Source organism: Aspergillus aculeatus (genome assembly GCF_001890905.1).
Source record: "Aspergillus aculeatus ATCC 16872 unplaced genomic scaffold ASPACscaffold_18, whole genome shotgun sequence".
Lineage (NCBI taxonomy): Eukaryota > Fungi > Ascomycota > Eurotiomycetes > Eurotiales > Aspergillaceae > Aspergillus > Aspergillus aculeatus.
In genome coordinates this window covers 728,719-747,899 of record NW_017962993.1, presented here as the reverse complement: position 1 = coordinate 747,899, position 19,181 = coordinate 728,719, and the positions used below count along the sequence as shown (strand labels likewise).

At 53.9% G+C, this 19,181-nt stretch overlaps 9 protein-coding genes across 9 annotated transcripts; 2 read left to right on the top strand and 7 right to left on the bottom strand.

Annotated features, from left to right (window-relative positions):
* Positions 1-336: 336 nt before the first annotated feature.
* On the bottom strand, positions 337-720 carry ASPACDRAFT_47426 (uncharacterized protein; the record flags this gene model as incomplete). Its single annotated transcript, XM_020201954.1, has 1 exon — positions 337-720. The coding sequence occupies one exon, from the start codon at positions 718-720 to the stop codon at positions 337-339; it is 384 nt and encodes a 127-aa protein (XP_020052408.1).
* Positions 721-856: 136 nt separating this feature from the next.
* Positions 857-1,469, bottom strand: ASPACDRAFT_47425 (uncharacterized protein; the record flags this gene model as incomplete). Its single annotated transcript, XM_020201953.1, has 2 exons — positions 857-875; positions 928-1,469. 2 exons carry the CDS (start codon positions 1,467-1,469, stop codon positions 857-859), a joined length of 561 nt encoding a protein of 186 aa, XP_020052407.1.
* Positions 1,470-3,237: 1,768 nt separating this feature from the next.
* On the bottom strand, positions 3,238-3,717 carry ASPACDRAFT_47424 (uncharacterized protein; the record flags this gene model as incomplete). Its single annotated transcript, XM_020201952.1, has 1 exon — positions 3,238-3,717. One exon carries the CDS (start codon positions 3,715-3,717, stop codon positions 3,238-3,240), a length of 480 nt encoding a protein of 159 aa, XP_020052406.1.
* Positions 3,718-4,391: 674 nt separating this feature from the next.
* ASPACDRAFT_126338 (terpene cyclase/mutase family protein) lies at positions 4,392-6,892 on the bottom strand. The gene has a single exon (XM_020196916.1). It carries the CDS (start codon positions 6,604-6,606, stop codon positions 4,546-4,548), a length of 2,061 nt encoding a protein of 686 aa, XP_020052405.1. The 5' UTR covers positions 6,607-6,892; the 3' UTR covers positions 4,392-4,545.
* Positions 6,893-7,259: 367 nt separating this feature from the next.
* On the top strand, positions 7,260-9,168 carry ASPACDRAFT_81728 (uncharacterized protein). The gene is made up of 7 exons (XM_020205942.1): positions 7,260-7,325; positions 7,374-7,469; positions 7,521-7,590; positions 7,642-8,212; positions 8,275-8,391; positions 8,458-8,722; positions 8,776-9,168. Exons 1-7 carry the CDS (start codon positions 7,308-7,310, stop codon positions 9,100-9,102), a joined length of 1,464 nt encoding a protein of 487 aa, XP_020052404.1. The 5' UTR covers positions 7,260-7,307; the 3' UTR covers positions 9,103-9,168.
* Positions 9,169-9,580: 412 nt separating this feature from the next.
* ASPACDRAFT_35545 (uncharacterized protein) lies at positions 9,581-10,906 on the top strand (the record flags this gene model as incomplete). Its single annotated transcript, XM_020200131.1, has 6 exons — positions 9,581-9,759; positions 9,831-9,930; positions 9,996-10,064; positions 10,130-10,193; positions 10,262-10,779; positions 10,859-10,906. 6 exons carry the CDS (start codon positions 9,581-9,583, stop codon positions 10,904-10,906), a joined length of 978 nt encoding a protein of 325 aa, XP_020052403.1.
* Positions 10,907-11,178: 272 nt separating this feature from the next.
* Positions 11,179-12,754, bottom strand: ASPACDRAFT_54895 (putative MFS transporter; the record flags this gene model as incomplete). The annotated part of the gene is made up of 4 exons (XM_020202931.1): positions 11,179-11,417; positions 11,472-12,291; positions 12,348-12,499; positions 12,574-12,754. 4 exons carry the CDS (start codon positions 12,752-12,754, stop codon positions 11,179-11,181), a joined length of 1,392 nt encoding a protein of 463 aa, XP_020052402.1.
* Positions 12,755-13,247: 493 nt separating this feature from the next.
* ASPACDRAFT_126335 (uncharacterized protein) lies at positions 13,248-15,195 on the bottom strand. Its single transcript, XM_020196915.1, has 4 exons — positions 14,984-15,195; positions 14,618-14,920; positions 14,000-14,549; positions 13,248-13,935 (listed from the first exon to the last, which is right to left on the bottom strand). The coding sequence occupies exons 1-4, from the start codon at positions 15,055-15,057 to the stop codon at positions 13,372-13,374; spliced, it is 1,491 nt and encodes a 496-aa protein (XP_020052401.1). The 5' UTR covers positions 15,058-15,195; the 3' UTR covers positions 13,248-13,371.
* Positions 15,196-15,564: 369 nt separating this feature from the next.
* On the bottom strand, positions 15,565-17,943 carry ASPACDRAFT_126334 (Zn(II)2Cys6 transcription factor domain-containing protein). The gene is made up of 4 exons (XM_020196914.1): positions 17,775-17,943; positions 17,510-17,706; positions 16,729-17,454; positions 15,565-16,664 (listed from the first exon to the last, which is right to left on the bottom strand). The coding sequence occupies exons 1-4, from the start codon at positions 17,792-17,794 to the stop codon at positions 15,781-15,783; spliced, it is 1,827 nt and encodes a 608-aa protein (XP_020052400.1). The 5' UTR covers positions 17,795-17,943; the 3' UTR covers positions 15,565-15,780.
* Positions 17,944-19,181: the final 1,238 nt, after the last annotated feature.

Here is a 19,181-nt window from a genome sequence, read left to right as displayed (position 1 = left end):
AAAAAACACATCCAAATTCCCAATTGCCTCCAAAAGTTCAAACCCCAAATCCCCGTTTGTCTCCAAGACTCCGTCTAGGATCTCCATACACCCAAAACTCCCGATTCCCGCATTTTCACCAAGACTTTCCGTCCAAAAGATCCATGTCCCGCAACAAGTTGAGTCCGACAACGCTCGAAGATGTGTCACCTATGGTTGGAATGACACACCCCGCAATCAGCGGAGAGTCCGACGACACTCAAAAACGTGCCACCTATGGCTGGTATGACACATTTTCGCATTTCCTGTATCGTCCAAAAAACAGAGCTCAGATCCGATTAAGGCAGTACTCGCAGATCAGGCGTCCGCAGTCTTCACACTCGTACAAGAAGTGGAGACCATTGCAGATTGCGCACCCGGAGCCGCGTGGGCTTCCATATTCTCTGAGCTCGAAACGCACACAGGTGTGCAGCTCATTGATCCTATTTCGTGGAGGGTTGAGCTGCTCCTCGAGGGTTGCGCGGGGTGGAACTGGGACTCGGCGGCCGGCGTTGTTTCGATTGCGATTGCCTCCTCGATGACGAGGGCCGTGGTCGCGGGGTGGAACTGGAACTCGGCGGCCGGCGTTGTTTCGATTGCGATTGCCTCCTCGATGACGAGGGCCGTGGTCGCGGGGTGGAACTGGAACTCGGCGGCCGGCGTTGTTTCGATTGCGATTGCCTCCTCGATGACGAGGGCCATGGTCGCGAGGCGGCGGCATCACCCATTCGGGGTTGGCGAACTGGTTCCCATGTTCATATTGGGGGCAGAGACAGGTGCGCCATCTCGCTCCGCATCGGTAACAGAACTGTGCACCACAACGACATCTATCACGCATTCACTCGATGTTAGCATACCTGGTCTATCCGTGGGGCAAGTCTCAAGGTTAGTTCTCAGGGGTGCACTCACCTCATGTGATTGCAGCCCCGAGAAAGCTGCACGACTGCCTTGCACGAGTAACACCGTCGCCATCCTTCTTGCTCCGCGAGCGCGAGTGTGGCTTGGATGGCCGGATCCTCGGGACAGTCGGCGTCGAAATGAAATAGGTTCATACATTGAGCACAGGTCAGGTTGAGGCACCCGGTGCAACGGGCCCTGTCTCCTCTGATGAGTTCCGGTCGAATGAAGGCGCCGCACGCAGGATTCCCGCAGTAAACGCGGTGGGCTGTGGTATGTTCGATCTCGCGGTGGTGGAAGGTTTGGATTTCATCCTCGTTCAAGAGGTCCTCGGCGAGTGCAAGACGGATCTCCTGGCCGCAGCACTTCGGTGGAAACAGCGATTCATCGTGGAGGGACTTGATGAAGAGCTGCTTGATGCAGGCGTGGCAGTATTCGTGGTCACAGCCAACACGAGTTACCTCGCTTCGTTGAAACTGGTCAAGGCACACGCAGCATTTGATATTTGTGGTGTTTCGTCCTCCGCTGGTTTGTTGGCCATGGTTGTCCGTCATCGTGGCAGTGGTGGAACCGATATCGATGGATGAGATGGACGGTTTGATGGAGGATTTGTGGTTTTTTTGTAGCTGGGATGAAGGACTCTTTGTTAGATGGATGAAGATGATGATAGTTGATGAAAGATGGATGAAAAACTCACGTTGTTGGTGGACAAGAACAGAGGTTGATGGAAGAGAGGTGGTTGAAGAAAGAAGAAAGGAAGAAGGAAGGAAGAAAGAGAAGAAGAGTTGAAGATGGTGAGAAGATATTTTTATATTCGAGGCCTGAGAAGTGAGACACCTGACATCTTGCTTACGAAGAGTCTTGGTGAAGAACAATGTGAATGAAAGCGATATCATGAAGCTATTCACGTCCTACATCGACAGGCAGGCTGTGAGCTTGTACGACCAATCACCAACCAGAACCCCGCCCCACACAGCCCTACCATCACATGCATATCCCGAAACGGAAATCGTGAAGCTATACCAGCTGCACCTGTCAATAGGCACTAGGCAGCCACATAACCTCATGAATAGGAGACAATAAGAACGTCTAATCATTGATATGTAACTGCAGAGCGGGGTAATCAGAGTTTTATATCAAGATGGCACCAGCCCAGCTGCGATGAACGAGACGACGTGGTGCCAGACAGACAGATTCTTTCGCAGGGAGTCCTGCCGCAGGCGATGTGGGCTGGGAAATACATTTTCTTCCTTCGTTACTACGTGGCCCTTTAGTGATTCCAAATGCTCGATGGCTACAGAAAACCTTTTTATACGAGGTTAGCAGCGCGGCCATGACCCTTGGCCACATCTGCCATAGAGAAGTCGATGAAAGACCTTAACGATGCCAGCCGATAAGGGGAGGCTCCCAGTGAGCAGCCACAGCGGGGTTCTTATTCTGAGCATGCTTTCGTCCTATCAAGATGAGCCCAGCCTTATGGGGATATAGTGGTTGACATACTTGATTGAAGACCGACGACGCCTGGTCAAGACGAAGACCTCCTCCCAACCACAGGAGTGGTCAGGCGTTCTTCAGTCGGATGATATGACATGCTGACCGCTGGCTATGGATTTGAAGAAAGCATAGCACAGTGCTTCAAACAACACTTTGTACGATATCAGAGGTTAAATGGAGCGCAGTTTCAGAGACTGATACAGGTGAAGCAGAACGAATGGTAGATTCTAGTGACTTCTGTTTTTTTCTGGTGGATACCAGATCATTTAGCAAGTGGAACTTTGATGGAGGCACATACTCCCCGTGCGGGAGCTGGCAAGCAAAGCCCAAAAAGGAAGTTATGAAGCCTAGCACAACCATCGCAATATCTACTATACATGACATCATTCCCTCGCACGACCCTTAAAACGATCGGGATAGAATATTGCTACGCGGAGCCGTATAGTAAGTCATAGGCTCTAGTTGACTCATTTTTTCTTCACATGACTAACACAAACTACAACAGACAGAGCAAAGAAGGGCTTGATGACTCGAAGATACGCCAACCTGTTCCCACTCAGGAAACCTGTCTGACACACGTCAATGACTCTTGATGAATACTAACATTGTGCTCCATCGGCGTGGCCATCAACGACTGCAGTCCCGCAGCAATTCTGTTGCGGCTGATGTGACGATAGAGCGCCCCGAGGGCAGGTAGGTCGTAAGGCGACCGGGTGATCAGCTCGTTGATGTGATACAGGCCAGACAGGGAAAAACTCGCCTCGCTCGGCGAATACCCAATGCTCTCAAGGTCTTATTGAAGCAGGTACGGGAAAGAGCACATACTGGTCAGGACCGTGGCCAGGTTCCCGAGCACAGGCGGACGTGGGTAAAGGAAATGGATTGAAGTGTATTATAAAGAGCCTCCAGGAAGCGAAGCAGCCATTTCGAGGAAATTTTGACGCCAAGCAGACAAAGAGCGCGGAGTTGTAGTGATGGAAGGATCGCTGTGTCAAGGCGTAGAAACCACGATGTGAGAGTCAGTGTCTCGAGATTAGGGGCGAGCCCCAACAGACAGAGCACCCGAGCTGCATGGGACTGGGCTGCAGCAGCAGCAGCAGCCTCAGGTTCAGGCGATTCTTGCGCTATGTTGTCGTAGTTGAGGCCGGGCGCATACAACACGAGGTGTCGGAGACGAGGCAGATTGTCGTTTGTACGGGGCTGTGATGAGGAGCAGATGGCGTCGAGGACACGCCTCAAGTAGTGCGCGTACTCGAGGTGGAGGTGAAGCTCGGACAAACAGGGGAGCTCGACGTCGTGCAAAGTCATAGCGACTATGCCAAGATATCGGTCTGGACGAACACGATCTCTCGCAGACCCGGAAACCGGGAAAGACAATCATTGACGCCCTGCTGTAGCTGTTGGAGATATCGAATGTTGTCGGCAAGGTTCGCAAATCTGGATTGTCTACAGAGTTCCGGGTAATAAAATCCGAAACTGAGGTGACGAACACAAGCGACATAGGGGCTGTGTGATAGACATTCGAGGCGCTCCAGAGAATCTGAACTATGACCTTCTACGGTAAGGGCCCGGAAGAGTAAGACTGAGGCACTGCGATAGGAGACTCGACCGGTGAGATGTAATGCGGCCAGCTGTCGCCTGTCTGCAGTAGTTGATGCGAGAATGCGTTTCGGTTTGCCTTCTCTCTGGCAAAGCATGCCGTAAGAAGGCTTCGGCGAGAAGAGCTCCACCACGAAGGAGAGGATCTAAATGCAATGATTCAGCTCAATCCCAGGACTCGAGGGCTTCCAGCCTTACCTGACCCAGTATCTCTGTAGGGAGGAGCTTCGTGGGGTTCGAGGATAAATACGTGCGTGAGACCTGAGGTTAAAAGGACTGAGAAGTTTGGAGACTTATTTTGACTCCGAGCACTGCGGGTAAGATAATGACTTGATATCTCGTGGTACCGTCAATGGAGATAGAATTGACTAACTGGATACCTCCAACCCACGATATCATGGCGTATGTATGTATCTTGGTTCATTGATATCAGAGCATAGGATAGCATTATACACATCGTCATTCTTAGGCAACCTTCCGAAACTGCCTCCCAAGGCCGCAACAGAACAAATTATCATGTCATCATAGCAGCATCTATCAGAAGATTTCCTTTTTCGACAAGACTCCAAAAGTTCGAGTCCCTGCCAACTGCACATACCTCCCCAGCGCCATCATCGGAAAGTAATGTGCATACAGTGCGTATCCAAGATAGAAAAAGTTCGGAAATCCCGTCCCAGTATACCGGCTCTCCTCCCACGTTGCTCCTTTCCCACTGCCTTCCTGCTTTGACTGCATTTGAATGAGATAGCCAACACCTCGTTCTATAGCGGGGGCGCTCGGCGCCAGATACGGCAGCAAAGCCATCACGGCCCATCCCGTCTGTGACGCGGTGGAAGAATGATCGAGTCCGACCCGACTGCTAGACCGATAGGTCTGTAGGCTTTCGCCCCAACCCCCATCAGAATTTTGAATCGACAGGACCCATTGCACGGCTCGAGATGTTAAGGCCGGGATGCGGCTGCTATGTTTGGTGAAATACGTTAGACCACAGAGGACATTACTCGTGCCGTAGATGTAGTTGCATCCCCAACGGCCGTACCACGACCCATCCGCCTCCTGACTTTGCGCAAGATACTCAATGGCACGGTCGGATGCAGTGCGTATCTGTGACAGCAAGTCTGAGCCCGCATATTGCGCAACCGGGCTCCGGAACAAGAGACCAAACGCTTCCAACACACGTCCCGTGACATCTGCCGACGATGGATCGCATAAACTGTCCATATCACTGAATGGGATCTTGTTCAGGAAGAGCGCATCATTGTTGATGTCGAACGCGCCCCAGCCGCCGTCTTTGTTCTGCATGCCCAGGATCCAGAGCACCGCTTGGATGACATTGTGGTGCGTGTGGTCGGTTCCGTGCTTGAGGAAGGCAATGATCGCGGCCGCAGTGTCGTCGACATCCGGGTACCAGGTGTTGAAATACTCGAAGCTGAAGCCTCCGGGGATGGTCTTGGGGCTGTAGACCTGCCAGTCGCCGTAGGGCTGCGTGAGCTGGCGATTCTGAATCCACTTGATGGCGCGGTGTAGTCTTTTACTGTCCTTGGGATGGGAGGCATCACATAAGGCGATGGACATGAGGATTGTGTCCCAGGTTGGTGAGACGCAGGCTTGCATGCGCCGGCCTTGCTGGTCCTCCCATGCAAACCTCTCGACAGATTCCAGTGCTTTGACAACGGGTGCATCGGTGAGCTGAAAGCCCTCCAGTGTGAGGGCCAGTAAGCCGAGATGCATAGGCGGGAAGATGCCAGCCCAGTCTCCGGAGTCTTCTTGATGGTCGAGGATCCAGGAGATACAGCTGCGACGACTGTAAGCTCTAGTGGGAAAGAATCGAAGCCCGTTCAGGAAGTGCAGCACGTGGTCGATGATCAAGAACAAAGTTACCAGCAAGTTCAGTCCAGCACTACTCACAGGCCGCTGGTATGGCACCGCTTTATTCCCAAGGTCAAGCCACAGCTCATCCAAGTATGTACCGTCCGCTGCACACCCCAGAGGAAGAGGGTAAATCGGACGATGGTGGGACACAATCAGCAGAGGCACGATCGTGCTGCGCGCCCACGAGGCGAACTTGTAGATGTTGATCGGGGCCCAGGCCGGCATGAAGATGAGCTCCGCCGGCAGTTCCGGCACTGCGTCCCAGGGAAACAATCCAAACATTGCCAAGTAGAACCGAGTGAAGATGCGGACCTTGGCCACGCCCCCAACACTCCGGATAAACTCACAGGCCTTGCGCATCGCCGGGTGTTCTGGTGAGAACTGGAGGATTTTGAGAGCGAAGTACGCCTCGGTCGAGGTTGAGATGTCACCGGGATAGTGGGGCGCAATTCCCCAGGAACCATCTGGATTCTGCTGCGAGAGAAGCCATTGAATGAGGGGCTTCGCCTCTTGGGTGAGGTCCAAGCCAAGAGACAGTCGCAGGAAGACATATTCAGCCGTGATAGTCGCATTGGACCGTAACTCGCCACACCAATGGTTGTCTTCTCTCATTTGCTCTATCGAGTACTGGGTTGCTTTGTCAAGAGCATCGCGTGCGGCGCGAACCGTAGGCTCAGGGCTTAAACCTGGTAAGCCTGGCTCTGCCGTAAGGACCTTTGTGTGCATAGTTGCTGTTCAAGGTTAGAGTGGCAATCAGCAAGCATGGAGAAAACTTTCGGTGAATGGGTTTGTCAACCAGGCAGATATACACCGGACTTTATCCCCCCTCGTGCGTGGAGGGGTCACACGCACTTAAGTGACAACCGAACCTATTCACGAACGGCATTGATCCAAGCTACCTGCATGTATGGACTCGGGGAAATTCTGATATTCTCATCACATCGGTTATTGACCCATGCGGAGCCAGCGAAGGATCAATGGGTTTTGAGGTAGCCCGAGATTTGGAACCCTCACCACCATCTAAAGTGTATTGAAATTCGATCTTGACAAAATCCAAGCCAAAGTGGAGCCCGAAATTCCTGACGATTGGGGTGAAAGACAAAACTACTGCAGACTGAAAGCAAATAGTGCGGCTGATATCGTATTCGCGGGGCTGATGAGGTGATCCGAATATGATAAGCCCTACCCGGCTGGCCCAATCGCCTCATGATCGGCACTCGGCGATTTGGTCACAATCACTCGGTTCAATGTGATTGAAGCGCCTGCAGGTCCCCACACGAACAACTCAATGTATCATAAGTCTCGCCATGGCCACCTCGCCGCCGCGAAACTTGGTGTCTTTCACCTCAGATTCGAGCTCGTCATATTAGTGGGTTGAAGCCAGCCGTCAGCCCACCCAGCGCGACGGTGGTCGACAAACAAATAACATGTTGTTGGTTCTCCTGGTTAGTACCATTTGCCTTTTCTGATGGACGCAGTCTGACGGTATCCAGGTTACTGGGGCGATTCTCGCCGCCACCGTGATTTACGATCGATACTTCCACCCTTTGGCCAAGTTTCCAGGCCCAGCAATTGCAGCAGCGTCTCCGGTTCACAGCTTCCCTCCAATCTTTTAATCACCAGACTAATATTGACCGAAGCTATGGGCAATGCACGCGCGCTACTCAGGGAGACTTCTTCCTAAGCTACGAGACTTACATGAGAAATATGGTACGCTACAGATCACCTATTTCTGAGAACCATTTACCTGACTCTACACAGGCCCGGTCGTTCGAATCTCCCCTAATGAACTATCCTTCGCGAGCCCCCGAGCGCGAGACGCAATTTACAAGGACGAGTACATCAAAGGCTTCACTCCAACGCAGAACAACGTCAGTTTTGCGATTGATGTCGTGATCGGAGACACCACGGCGCAGTCGGCCACCACCCGAACAGACCATCGGAGTGTGCGGTCGCAGGTCCAGGGGATTCTGGCAACCTATCCCACACAAAGCCAGGAGAAGATTCACCAGACCTATCTGGCGGAGCTGGAGGATGAGCTGGACACCGCAGCCCGCGGGGGGAAGCAATACAATCTGACGGCCGGGATGGACCGGCTGATCTGGCAGTGCATGGGGCATTTCTTCCTCGGTCATTCCATTCCCATTAGCACGAAAGAGACATTTGACTACTTTCGGCGGTGGGATAATGTGTACACCGCTGGTTTGGACTTGATGTTTTACATCGGTCGCTTGCCAGGGGCATCGGCCGTCGCGGCGGTTCTGCTATGGACAGTTCGAAATCTTATGACGACAGACTGGGTGCAGGTGAACACTTTCAGTCGGATTCAGGAGTAGGTTCTTCCTCCCCACGAGATTGTCCACTGGAAATGCGGTGTGTCTAATTGTCTCGTAGACTCACAGACCGCAAAGAGTTTCGAGAGAGCATTGTCGCGCAAAAGCTGGGGATCGTGGACGGGGCCGATGGAAAGCCCGAGTTGAAGCGCGCCATGGCACATATCAGTCTTCTTGTGTGAGGGCATCCCTAATATGCCATTCGAGGATTTCCATGTTATAAAACTAACAACGGTATGAATAGAATTGGTGGATATGACCCTGTTTCAGCCGCTGCATCCGCCGTCTTCTACTACCTACTGCAACATCCCAAAGCGCTCGCAACGCTGCAGCACGAGCTCCGCATCGCTATCTCCAGCGAAGAAGCTTGCACAGATGACGCTCTGTCCCAGATCGCTTACCTAAATGCCTGCATCCAAGAAAGTCTACGACTACAGCCACCAGTGAACGACGTGGGCGCCAGAATCTCCACCGGTATAGAGGTGGATGGCGTCTACGTACCCAACGGGGTGAGCCACCTTCAGGAATACAGCTGACCCAGATTTATACTGACATTGCGCAGGCCAAAGTCTTCGTCGACAAGTATTCGATCCACCGATCTGCAAGGTACTTTAAAGACCCCGATCGCTGGGACCCCGAACGGTGGCTTGCCCCGACCCCCGAGTCGGATCTGGCTGCATTCTCGGCATTCTCAGTGGGCACCCATGCGTGCCCGGGGAAGATCATGGGTCTGCGGGTGCTGCGTCTGACCATCGCAAAACTCCTGCTGAGCTATGATTTCCAGCTGGCTGGCCCGGAGTTCGACTGGGATCGCGATGCGCATTGCTGTCATGTTTGGCAGGATTTTCGCGTGGCTGTAAAGGCTAGCAAGCGAAGGATTGTACAGTGAATTTAGAGCCGTGGACGGCGATAGATTTGACAAGGACAAAAATGGGGCTCATTTATATGACTAGTCAACACACCTTAGAACCGTGAAAATAGAACTGGATATTCATTTCGCTTTGGGAAGAAAGATGAAGAAATGGAAATACGGCCCATTGACTACACAACTGTTTGGCATTCGGTGTGATCTATCAACTTTGAGATTGACAAATCAGATACGAACCACTGTTTGTAATCCACAGTCAGTTTCTTTTTAGTGCATTGGGTTAAAATTGCTTACTCTTGTCCTGGAAGATCTGCCTGAGACTGGTTACTTATAATGAAAGCATTAGTCCGGGCTTCGGAGAATTTCCGTCGCCATCGGGAATTCACCGCGCGCAGATACAGATAGATACTTGCCATCTATTCAACGACGCTTGATTCCTGAAATCACTTTCGCCCTCTTCCAGCAAAGAAGGAGCGTCAGAAGTGACAGAAACTGAATTATGAATTCGAAACATCCTTCATTTGCAGACCTCCCACTGCAAAGGGACGGCCCACATGGCAACGCCTGGGGCCTCTGGGGACCGGATGATCAACTTGGGACGTTGAACCATCTGACAGACGCGATAATTGCACGGGCAGCAGGAGAGGGAGTCCGATCCGGCAAGAGAGTATCTTTGAAGTAAGTGAAACCACCCGTTTACTTGTTCTGCCAACTAGCACCAACGGCCAGAGTCATTGATGAAAAGTCAGTTGGTCTATGACAGGGTCATCGTATCCCCACTTGGGCCGGAAAACGCTGGAGCTGAAACTGACCAACAAAGCCCCTTTGAAGCATGCTCATGATGATGAGGTAGAGTACACGATTTTGACTTCAAAGCTGCGGTCTACTAAGATCTGATCTGACCAGAGTCTTAGTGGTCTTTCAACTCCCAGTGCAGCTCCCAGTGGGACGGGTTCCGACATTACGCATACCAGAAAGAAGGGGTACGTCTGGGTTAAAACACGCACCCTTCATATGCTTCAGACGGCTGACTGTTTGGTTGATTTAGGTATACTACATGGGTCGCACCGCCGCGCAGTTCGCAGAGTCCCCTATTCCGAACGGAATCCAACGTGAGAAGCCCGCACCTACCCATAATCCTCTTCGAAACCGACTGACCTCAACTTTCCAAACCCGACAGACATCGCCAACAAAGGCATCGCCGGCCGCGCTGTGCTGATCGACTGGTACAGCTGGGCCGTTCAGAACGGCCGCATCATCGACGCCCTGAGTGCCCACCCCGTCCCTTTTGCCGAGCTTCTCAAGGTTCTCTCCTACCAGAACCTGTCCCCGGACGACATCCGCCACGGCGACATCCTCCTCATCCGCTTCGGATACATCCACCAATACGAAACCCTGAGTGACGACAGGCGCTCGCGACTAGACGCAGTGTACCGCACCCAGAAACCCGAAAATATCGGGATCCAGCCATCGGAGGAGGTGCTCCAGTTCCTGTGGGAGAAGCGGATCGCGGCGATTGCGGGCGACACGCGCTCGCTCGAGGTCTGGCCGTGCACGGAACCGCGGTGGCATCTGCACGAGTGGCTATTAGCCGGCTGGGGGATGCCAATCGGGGAATTGTTCGATCTGGAGGAGTTGAGCCAGGTGTGCGCGGCGGAGAAGCGGTATACTTTCTTCCTGACGAGCGCGCCGATGAATGTAAGTTCTCTGCTCGTTTGGTTTGGTGGTTCGGGTTCGATGCAATGCATGGGTTAGGGCTAACTCTGGATCGATGTAGGTGCCCGGGGCAGTTGCGAGCCCGCCGAATGTGTTGGCGTTGTTTTGAGATGGTAGCCCTGACGTAACGATCATGCATGGCTTGTAAATAGCAGATAGTTTGACATTGTAACCTGCATAAAGATTATCTCTACAAAAGAGACGATGGGATAGAGCATTTCGTAATGATCGAAATCCAGTCCAAGCTATCGGCTAGGCATAACCTCACTTTTCGAAGAACACTCAAACAATCAGTCGCTCTACAAACACAGTACACAAGACTCGGTGTCATTCACAAATTTCTCTTCCTCCCAAAGTGCTTTCCGCCTTTCGCAGCACGTCCTACAGTGTGTACATGTAAAGGGGGCTCTTCTCTCCCATCGAAGCCAGTTGCTCCGGGGTATACTTCGCTCGCACCTCATCCTCGGAGATCTCGCTTTTTGCTCGGTTCAGTCGCCAAAGAGAGAGCTCTAAGACGCAGCACGCGACAATACCCATAGCAATGATACCCAACGAGACCCCGTAGCCCACCGTAAAGTGCGGCGCTTGCCTCTCCAGAAATACGTTCGTGCCGATAAAACCTGAAAAAAAACGTTAATTTTCATCGCGTCTAGCGGAACAAATGGCAAACCCACTTCCTGTATTCCCAGCAGCCAGCAACCACGCCATTCCAATGGACCTTTTCCACGACTGGGGGAGATTGTTCCCCGTCCACGCAGAGATCCCAGGGAGCAAGGGGTAGATGCCGATTTGGGCTAGGATGATGGCAAAATAGAGAGGTCTCTTGTAGGCGTCGATATCCGCCGAGAGTACGAAAAGCAGCACGAAGGCGATCAACATCACGAACATAGGCGCTACGATGAAGGGAAAGCGCCAAGTGAACCGGTCCGCCAGGCGGCCGCTGAGCCAGCTGGAGACGGCGCCGCAGAAGTAGGGCGGGATGGTCAGCAGCTGCGCTTTCTGCGCCTCGAAGCCGAGATGGTTAATGATGGTCGGCATTGTGTAGGCAAACGCCGCATTTGGTGCGGCATTGACCATCGCCAAGAGGACCCCAAGGAGGATCTTCCAGTCCAGCATGGTCTGGAGGAGCAGTGACCACGAGAATTTGTCGTCCTCTTCTGCACTCGTAGCGGAGCGAACTCCTGATTGTCGGAGGCGAAGGTCGATGTATCTTTTCTCGTCTGAGGTCAGCCACTTGGCTCGCTCGGGGCTGTCGGGGAGGAGAATGGGTAAAAGCCCCCCCAGAGCCACGGGGACGATGCCCTCGAGGATGAAGATCCACCGCCAGCCTGCAATTTCGCGAAGACCGTCCATCTGTGAAATCGCGTAGGCTAAGAGGCCGCTGAACGCCCCCGAGATGGCGGATGCAGTATAGAGCAAAGCTAGTCGCTGCTGGACTTCATACCGGGGATACCACTGGGATACTAGGAACACGGCCCCTGGGAAGAAACCAGCCTGAACCACCATTAAAAATCCGTTCAGTGATTAAAGACCAAAGGAACAATGTATACCTCGCAGATCCCCAGTAGTACTCTGCAGGCAGTCAGACTCGCAAAGCCCTGCACGGCTCCCATACAGGTCATCACCACACCCCACGTCACGACTTGGACAGACAGCCAGACACTTGGGCGTGTCTTTTTGATCATGATGTTCGAGAGGATTTCTGGAACTCGGTGCGATTATCGTCAGCGAACAATGATCAGGACCGTAGTAGGGCCAATGAAGATGCCAACCCACCAAAGATAATGTAAGGGACGAAAAACAGTGTGCTCGCGATGTTATACTGATTGCCAACCAACCCAAGGTCCGTTGCCATTCCTTCGATCTTTGCATTGCCAAGATTGTTCCGATCGACATGAGAACACATGTAAAGCAGGGCGAGCACAGGAATAAGATGGTAGTCCACCTGCATGACCATGAGATACGAGCAGATATAACGGCAGGAACGGCTTCTGGTCACCTTTTGAACCACCTTTCTCCCCTTGAGCCCTTCATACTCACGGAGGAACTCAACCTCGTCGCTGCTTTCATCGACGCGCTCGACATGCTTGTGAGCGCTGCCCTCGGTGGCTTTCTCGGTTAGTTCGTGACTCATGGCTCCTTCGACGCTTTCGTTGCAGATACCTAGTAGAGATCAGGACCTACAATCTCTGAAGATGACTGACTTATATATACAGCGACACTTACGTTACTCTTGAGGATGTAGCTTTTTCAGGCTCTGGGGTACCCCATGGGGGATATCCACAAAGCTCCACATCGCTCCACCTCGGAGAAATCCCGAGCCAGCCTTGTGGCAGTCTATGCTTCAAGACCCTTGCTTGAGTGATGTAAAATAGAGGTGACACTGGCGGAGTATTTCCGTCGGGATGCTCCCGATACCAGCGGAGGAGAGGTTAACATGAGGAAATATGCCTGTCTCCAAACAGCCCGCCGTGGACAACCGGCTTTTTTGTATAGGCTAATACGATGAGAATCAAAACAGTACGACAACCAGCATCACATCCCAAACACAGCCCCGACCGGACCAAGCCCCAGTTAACCCTCCTTCCCCCTGACAAACGACCTCTCCACCTCCTCCAATGACTTCCCCTTCGTCTCCGGCATCCACACCCAACACACCGCCGCTGTGACGAGCGTAAACCCGCCGAACAAGAAATACGCCGCGCAGCTACTCTTCGCCAGTAACACTGGGGTGATCAAGGCGACAAAGAAGTTCGAGACCCAGTTGGCGCCGTGCGCGAGACAGGTGGCGGAGGCGCGGGTGCGCTGGGGCTGGATCTCGGCGGCATAGACCTTGCAGCTGACGGCCCAGGAGACGCTGTAGATGGCGGCGAACAGGTAGATGGCGATGATGACGACCCAGCGGCCGGCGCCCGTGGACTCGTGGACGGCGTCGGCGGCGTACAGCGCACCGATCACCAGCATGGTGACCGTCAGCCCCAGGCCGCCCAGAATGACGTTGTGGCGCCGGCCCCAGCTGTCGGCATAGATGAGCGCGGGCACCGTCACGGCGAAGATGACGATCCCCGACACGCCGGAGGCGAGGAAGCTGGCTTGGTCGGAGGTCATGCCTGCTTGTTCGAAAAGGAGCGGGGCGTACTATTTCCCTTAATTAGTATGCGTGATGAGGATGGTTGGGCGGAGAGGAAAGGGGAGATCGTACGTAGAGGACCCCGTCAATCCCGGCAAGCTGTTGCATGGACATCAGGAATAGACCCAAAAGCGTCCGGTTGCGCACGTCCGGCTTGAACGCGTCGAACAGGCTGGTCTGGTGGCCACCTTTCGTCGGGAATGATCTCTCGCTGCGGCGCGAGAGGACTTGTTCGAGGGTGTTCGGGGCCAGGGTGCTCCCCGTCGGCGCCAGCGGGTGCGTGACGGCCTCCTCGTGAACTTCGTAGTCGTCCTCTTCGCTCAACTCCTCCCGATCCGCCGGGCTGACTTGAAGATACTCCCAGGCGCGCGTGGCCTCGTCGGAGCGGTTGTGGAGGGTGAGCCACCGCGGGGACTCGGGCAGCCACAGGAACGCCGCGAGACCAAAAAGGACGGAGACACCGGCCAGGAGAGTGAAGGGGCCGCGCCACGCCATGGACGAGTGCAGGCGCTCGCAGCCGTAGCAGGTGAAGAAGCCGACGACGAGGCCCACCGTGACGAAGAGCTGCGGGCCAGTGGTGAGCGGGCCTCGCTGCTTCGGAGGCGAGATCTCGCAGATGTATCTGCAAGCAGATGGACGCAATCAGCAACTCTTCCACTATGCGAGTCGCAAGTGAAGAGGTCGACTTACACAACCAGCGTCCCCAGATACAGACCCTCCCCGAGTCCCTCCACGACACGGCCGACAATGAACATGGCCAGATGCACAGCGCCCGCTTCGATGGCCGCCCCGACCCCGAAGATGAGCGCCCCCAGACTGATGGCCCTGGGCCGTCCAACCCAATCGGCCAGTTTGCCGCCGAAGAACGAGGAGAAAGCGGCGGGGATCAAGATGGCTGAGACGACGAGCCCGTGAACGATAGACGAGAAGGAGCCAAACTTCTGTGTGAATTGCTCCATGACGACCACTGATCCGATAATGCCGGTGTCCATCCTACCATTCAGTCACTGGTTAGATTTTGGATGTAAGCGTGCAAGTCTTGGGGAGGCCACGCACCCGAACAGGAACCCCCCAAGGGAGCATAAAATACTGGCCCTGACATAGCGCGATAGATGCACGATCGGCGACATGGTTGCGGTATGGTGTCCCTCTCGCTAGGGAGAATGGTGCTGAGATATCTCTCTGCACGAGTAGACCGAGTCTGAAGCGGCCGTTTATAGGCCTCGAAGGCTTAAGTGACCCCGAAGAATTTTTTTTTTCAAAGGTGGGATCTACATGTTCGCACAACATCGTCACACTTCGAGACCGCGATAGGCGAAGGAATTGGTAGCTCGGGAGGGATTCCTTCACTTTCGGGAAGATCGCCTCTTTCTGCGGCGTCCGGCTCTTATCTGTTATCGCCCCAACACGAAGTCGGTGGGGAATAGTGGGCTGATTAGATTGACCTGGCCAATGGATCTAGACCTCCTCGTCTTTGAGCTCGGGAGAATTTCCTTTGTTTCTGGATATTCTCCCCACTGTTCTCGCAAGTGAAGTGCATTGCAGCTTCGCGTCATAGGTATTCGTAAGCCATTGCCAGCGCATCCCGATGCTTACTACTCAGTATTGAGAGGATTCTATCAGAAAAAAGAATTTCGCTACCGCGCCCGGGTCAAATAATGCACCTCAGAATGTTCCAAGTCTATGGGGGGTGCTAAGGGTGTATTATACCCGTCGTCTACGGCAAACCCATCAGCCCTAACATCTAGCATTCAAACTCAGCCTTCTCTCCACCAATGCCACCTAAGGTTCAGAAATATACAAGAACAAGGAAAAGAAGAAAGGGGGAGAAAGCAACACTACACACAGCCTTGTCAGACCAGCGCTCCCCCCGCCGCCCACTGCCGCCGTAGATCCTGCACGCGATACTCGGTCGCCCACGTCGTCTCGCACTCGACCCGTCGCAGCAGATCCACCACCAACCGCCGCTCGGGCACTCCCTCGAAACACTGGCCCGCTACGAACAAGGGCTGCACCGTGTGGGGGAGCACGGCATCCGGCAGCCCAGCCAGACTGATGCCGCAGACCTCGCGGGCGTGGCGCACCACCTCGCCCGCGATGCGCCGGTAGTTGTGCAGGCGGGCGGTGACCGTCGACCGGATGGCGGTCGCCTCCTGCGGCATGTTGCTCAGGAGCAGGATACGCGCCATGTGGTAGGTTTGGATGGTGACGGCGCACATGGGGACCGTGAAGACGACGGCGTCGATGGCGTTGCTGTCGTTTGAGTCATCGGCGTCGCGGTGCTCGGGGGCGGGGCGTCGCGCGACCAGTCTGGAACCCGTGGAGAGAGACAGGCGGGTCCGCGCACAGGGGGTGAAGGAAGCAGGCAGGGTGTCGTGCCAGGCGCGGAGCTCGAAGTCGAGTCGCTGCCATCGTTTTAACAGATCCTCTTGCGTCGTGCCGAAGGATGGCCGCTGGTCTGGGGGGCTTTCGTAGTCGCCCGGGTTGATGCCGTCGCCGCTGGTGATGTAATTGATCATCTTGCCTGTGAGCCAGATGAGAGCGTTGCTGAGCGTGGCTTCATCGAGCCAGGGAGCTGGGGACGAGATGTGAGGGGAAGGAGAGGCGGAGGAGATGGCCGGGGTGGTGGATGTGCTCGACGGGGGCAAGAGGTGGCCGTATGAGGAGATGCTGAGGCCGAAATTACGCCAGAGGATGAGATCGGAGAGGTCCAGACGGGTTTGAGTCTCATTGATGACTACGTCCACGGCATTAGAACAGAAACGTATGCGGAATCGCACATGGCAGGAAAGAAAACCTACAGGCGGAGAGACAGTCCTGCCGATAGAGACTCCAAAACACGGAGCGCGAAATGTGCAGCAGGGAGTCAGGCAGCGCCTCGGTCGAGCTAGAGGCATCGGGGCTGCCACAGTACAGGAAGGGCAGGGCGCTGAGGTGAGCCCGCCATTCGGTGCTGGGGGCGTCGCTCAGCTCATACATGCAGAGGATCGCGACCACGGCGAACATCTCCTCGCGCCGATCATCGGGGATCTCCAGCGCAATGGCCTCTTTCAGGTGGTGGATGGCCTGGTCGTAGAGCCGCACGGATTCGTACTTCCAGTCGATTGCCCTGATAATCCACTGCAACGGGCTTTTGCGCAGGTGGGGGAGCTGCGATATCCGCACGGAATCCCCCTGGCAGAGCCGGTGCAAATGTTTGGCGGCGAGGGCACAAGCAGCCGCTCTCAACATCGGCCGCGTAGCCGCCATGATGGGCACCTTGATGGAGTAATACGCATTGGAATCGAAGCTGTCCAGCCACTGACCGGGAGCTGCCTGGAAGTGTTGGATCAAGACTGCTGTCAAGATTCCATTTTGTTCGGGCGGCACGGGGCTCCGGGCAGGAGTCGGGACGATACTCTCTTCAGCAGCAGCAATTGTCGAGGGCGAGGCGACTACTAGATGGTGCTCGTGATGCTGATGGCGCTCATCCAACGAGGATATTGATTCCTCGTCGGCAAATGGGTCTATGACCTGAATAAAGGTGACTGTGGGGCAGGGTCAGTGCTGTTCGCTCGTCCGTGAGACCGGAAGCCACTGTACGGTGCGAGGGAATTGGGACCCATATCTGAGGGCTCCCCGGGTACCAACCGCTCCCCGCGTCGCGGTAGAGATCATTGACGTTGGAGTGGCGAAAGATGCAGTTGCTGGAAAAGACACAGTTTCGAGAGGCTTTGACACAGGGGCCGCATATAGGCCGTGCTTCGTCGCATTTAACCTTGCGCTGTCGACATGTCACACTGTGAAGGCAGACAAGAGGTTACGAGGTGATCGCCTTGGTGGCATTTGAGGGTCAAAAGCATGTTACCAGCCAAAGTAAGAGCGCATATCTGCCCGGAGGCATTCATGTTATGCAGTTTGAGGGCGAATACGGAGAGTCCTTCAGGGAGAAAGAACAACAGACGCAAGGAGTCTTGATGCTACAGAGGAGATTTGGATGGGGGGAAATGGGAAATGGCGGGGTAAAGAGGGAAGTCCTGCCGAATTTCGCGGGGTGAAAATTTTTACTGCGGTTTTAAACGCGGAAATGTTGGCGATGCTCCACCGCAGCCGGGAATAGTCGGAGTACTTATCACAAGACAGTGCGCCGGGCTATAATTCCAGTATGGAGTAGTCAGTTAGTTATAGCTAGTCAAAGTCTTTCTCTGGCAGTAGTTTCAACAATTCAATGTACTAAGGTAGTAAACGAAAGGATCAGAGCTGGCATCTGCCATAGATAAGTGAGTCAGGGCTGACAGATTGTCCCGGGGAAGGATGCCGAGCAAACAGGGCAACCTTGCCGAACACCAAACTGCCCTCGTATCTTCTGCAATCGACTGGGCCATGAGCTGCAGCTAGCTTTATCAGATCACACTTTTGCTATCAGTTTTCTTCCTGCGCAGCATGTCCCCGAACCTCCATCTCCCCCAAGGTCCCAAAGATCTTCACCACCACCTAGTCAGGACATTGACATGCGACCCACCTACACCACTAGCAGTGTCTAGGCTTCCTGGAAGACTAGCTTCGGTTCACAGCAAATTATCATGATAGCTTGGTTGTTTGGCCTTTTCTGAACCGATAATTGGACACCTTTCATGTTTCTTAACATGCGAATAAGGCCTGCAAAAATTTCTATATATTTGCCCGGGAGGGAGTGCTTTCCTCCAAAAGGGGCTATAGCTCTTCATGTACACACGAATAACTTTAATATCAAGATCCGGAAGTTTGACGAGCTCTAAATCAGACATTATGGATTACGTATATTCCCATATGGCGTGTGTTATGGAGTTCGAGAGCAGATAAAAGGGACTGAATGGGAGGAGGGACTTCAGGCAAAAATCCCAGCTTCTGCCTGAGGCGAAAATGATGGTCACATGACCCAAGTAGGGCTGATTTCCTGACCCTCGCTTACTCGCCGTCACATTCTGTACATTCTCATAGCATAAAGAGGAGCATATTAAAATAGCACCAAAAATTTGAATGTCAGATAAATTCCCCCTAGTAAGTTGCCGAAATCCTGATCGACCTGGTTTCCGGCGGATGGCATCGTCCCTCCGACCAGTGCAATCAGCAGTCTCATAAAAACCCCTTCGTCCAGTCGAGCGCACAAAAAACAGAATCTCCGTGACCAGGGACCAGGCGCCTTGGCCAGCAAGCTAATCTAGACCGTGGACTGGAACGGTCACTTCCGCTTCCGCGGGTCTCACGGGGATCCACACTTGAGTGATTTCTCCGC

What these genes read in the sequence shown, in the direction of transcription:
- ASPACDRAFT_126335 (XM_020196915.1), bottom strand. Translation starts at nt 15,057, where the DNA reads ATGTCGCCGATCGTGCATCTATCGCGCTATGTCAGGGCCAGTATTTTA. An exon ending in CTTGGGGGGTTCCTGTTCGG is followed by an intron (nt 14,921 to 14,983) that starts GTGCGTGGCCTC and finishes ACTGAATGGTAG; the next exon opens with GATGGACACCGGCATTATCG. An exon ending in GGATTGACGGGGTCCTCTAC is followed by an intron (nt 13,936 to 13,999) that starts GTACGATCTCCC and finishes TAAGGGAAATAG; the next exon opens with TACGCCCCGCTCCTTTTCGA.
- ASPACDRAFT_81728 (XM_020205942.1), top strand. An exon ending in AGACTTACATGAGAAATATG is followed by an intron (nt 7,591 to 7,641) that starts GTACGCTACAGA and finishes GACTCTACACAG; the next exon opens with GCCCGGTCGTTCGAATCTCC. An exon ending in GCGTCTACGTACCCAACGGG is followed by an intron (nt 8,723 to 8,775) that starts GTGAGCCACCTT and finishes GACATTGCGCAG; the next exon opens with GCCAAAGTCTTCGTCGACAA.
- ASPACDRAFT_126334 (XM_020196914.1), bottom strand. Translation starts at nt 17,794, where the DNA reads ATGCGCTCTTACTTTGGCTG. An exon ending in ATGCGCTCTTACTTTGGCTG is followed by an intron (nt 17,707 to 17,774) that starts GTAACATGCTTT and finishes CTGCCTTCACAG; the next exon opens with TGTGACATGTCGACAGCGCA. An exon ending in GCAGGACTGTCTCTCCGCCT is followed by an intron (nt 16,665 to 16,728) that starts GTAGGTTTTCTT and finishes CCGTGGACGTAG; the next exon opens with TCATCAATGAGACTCAAACC.
- ASPACDRAFT_126338 (XM_020196916.1), bottom strand. Translation starts at nt 6,606, where the DNA reads ATGCACACAAAGGTCCTTACGGCAGAGCCAGGCTTACCAGGTTTAAGC.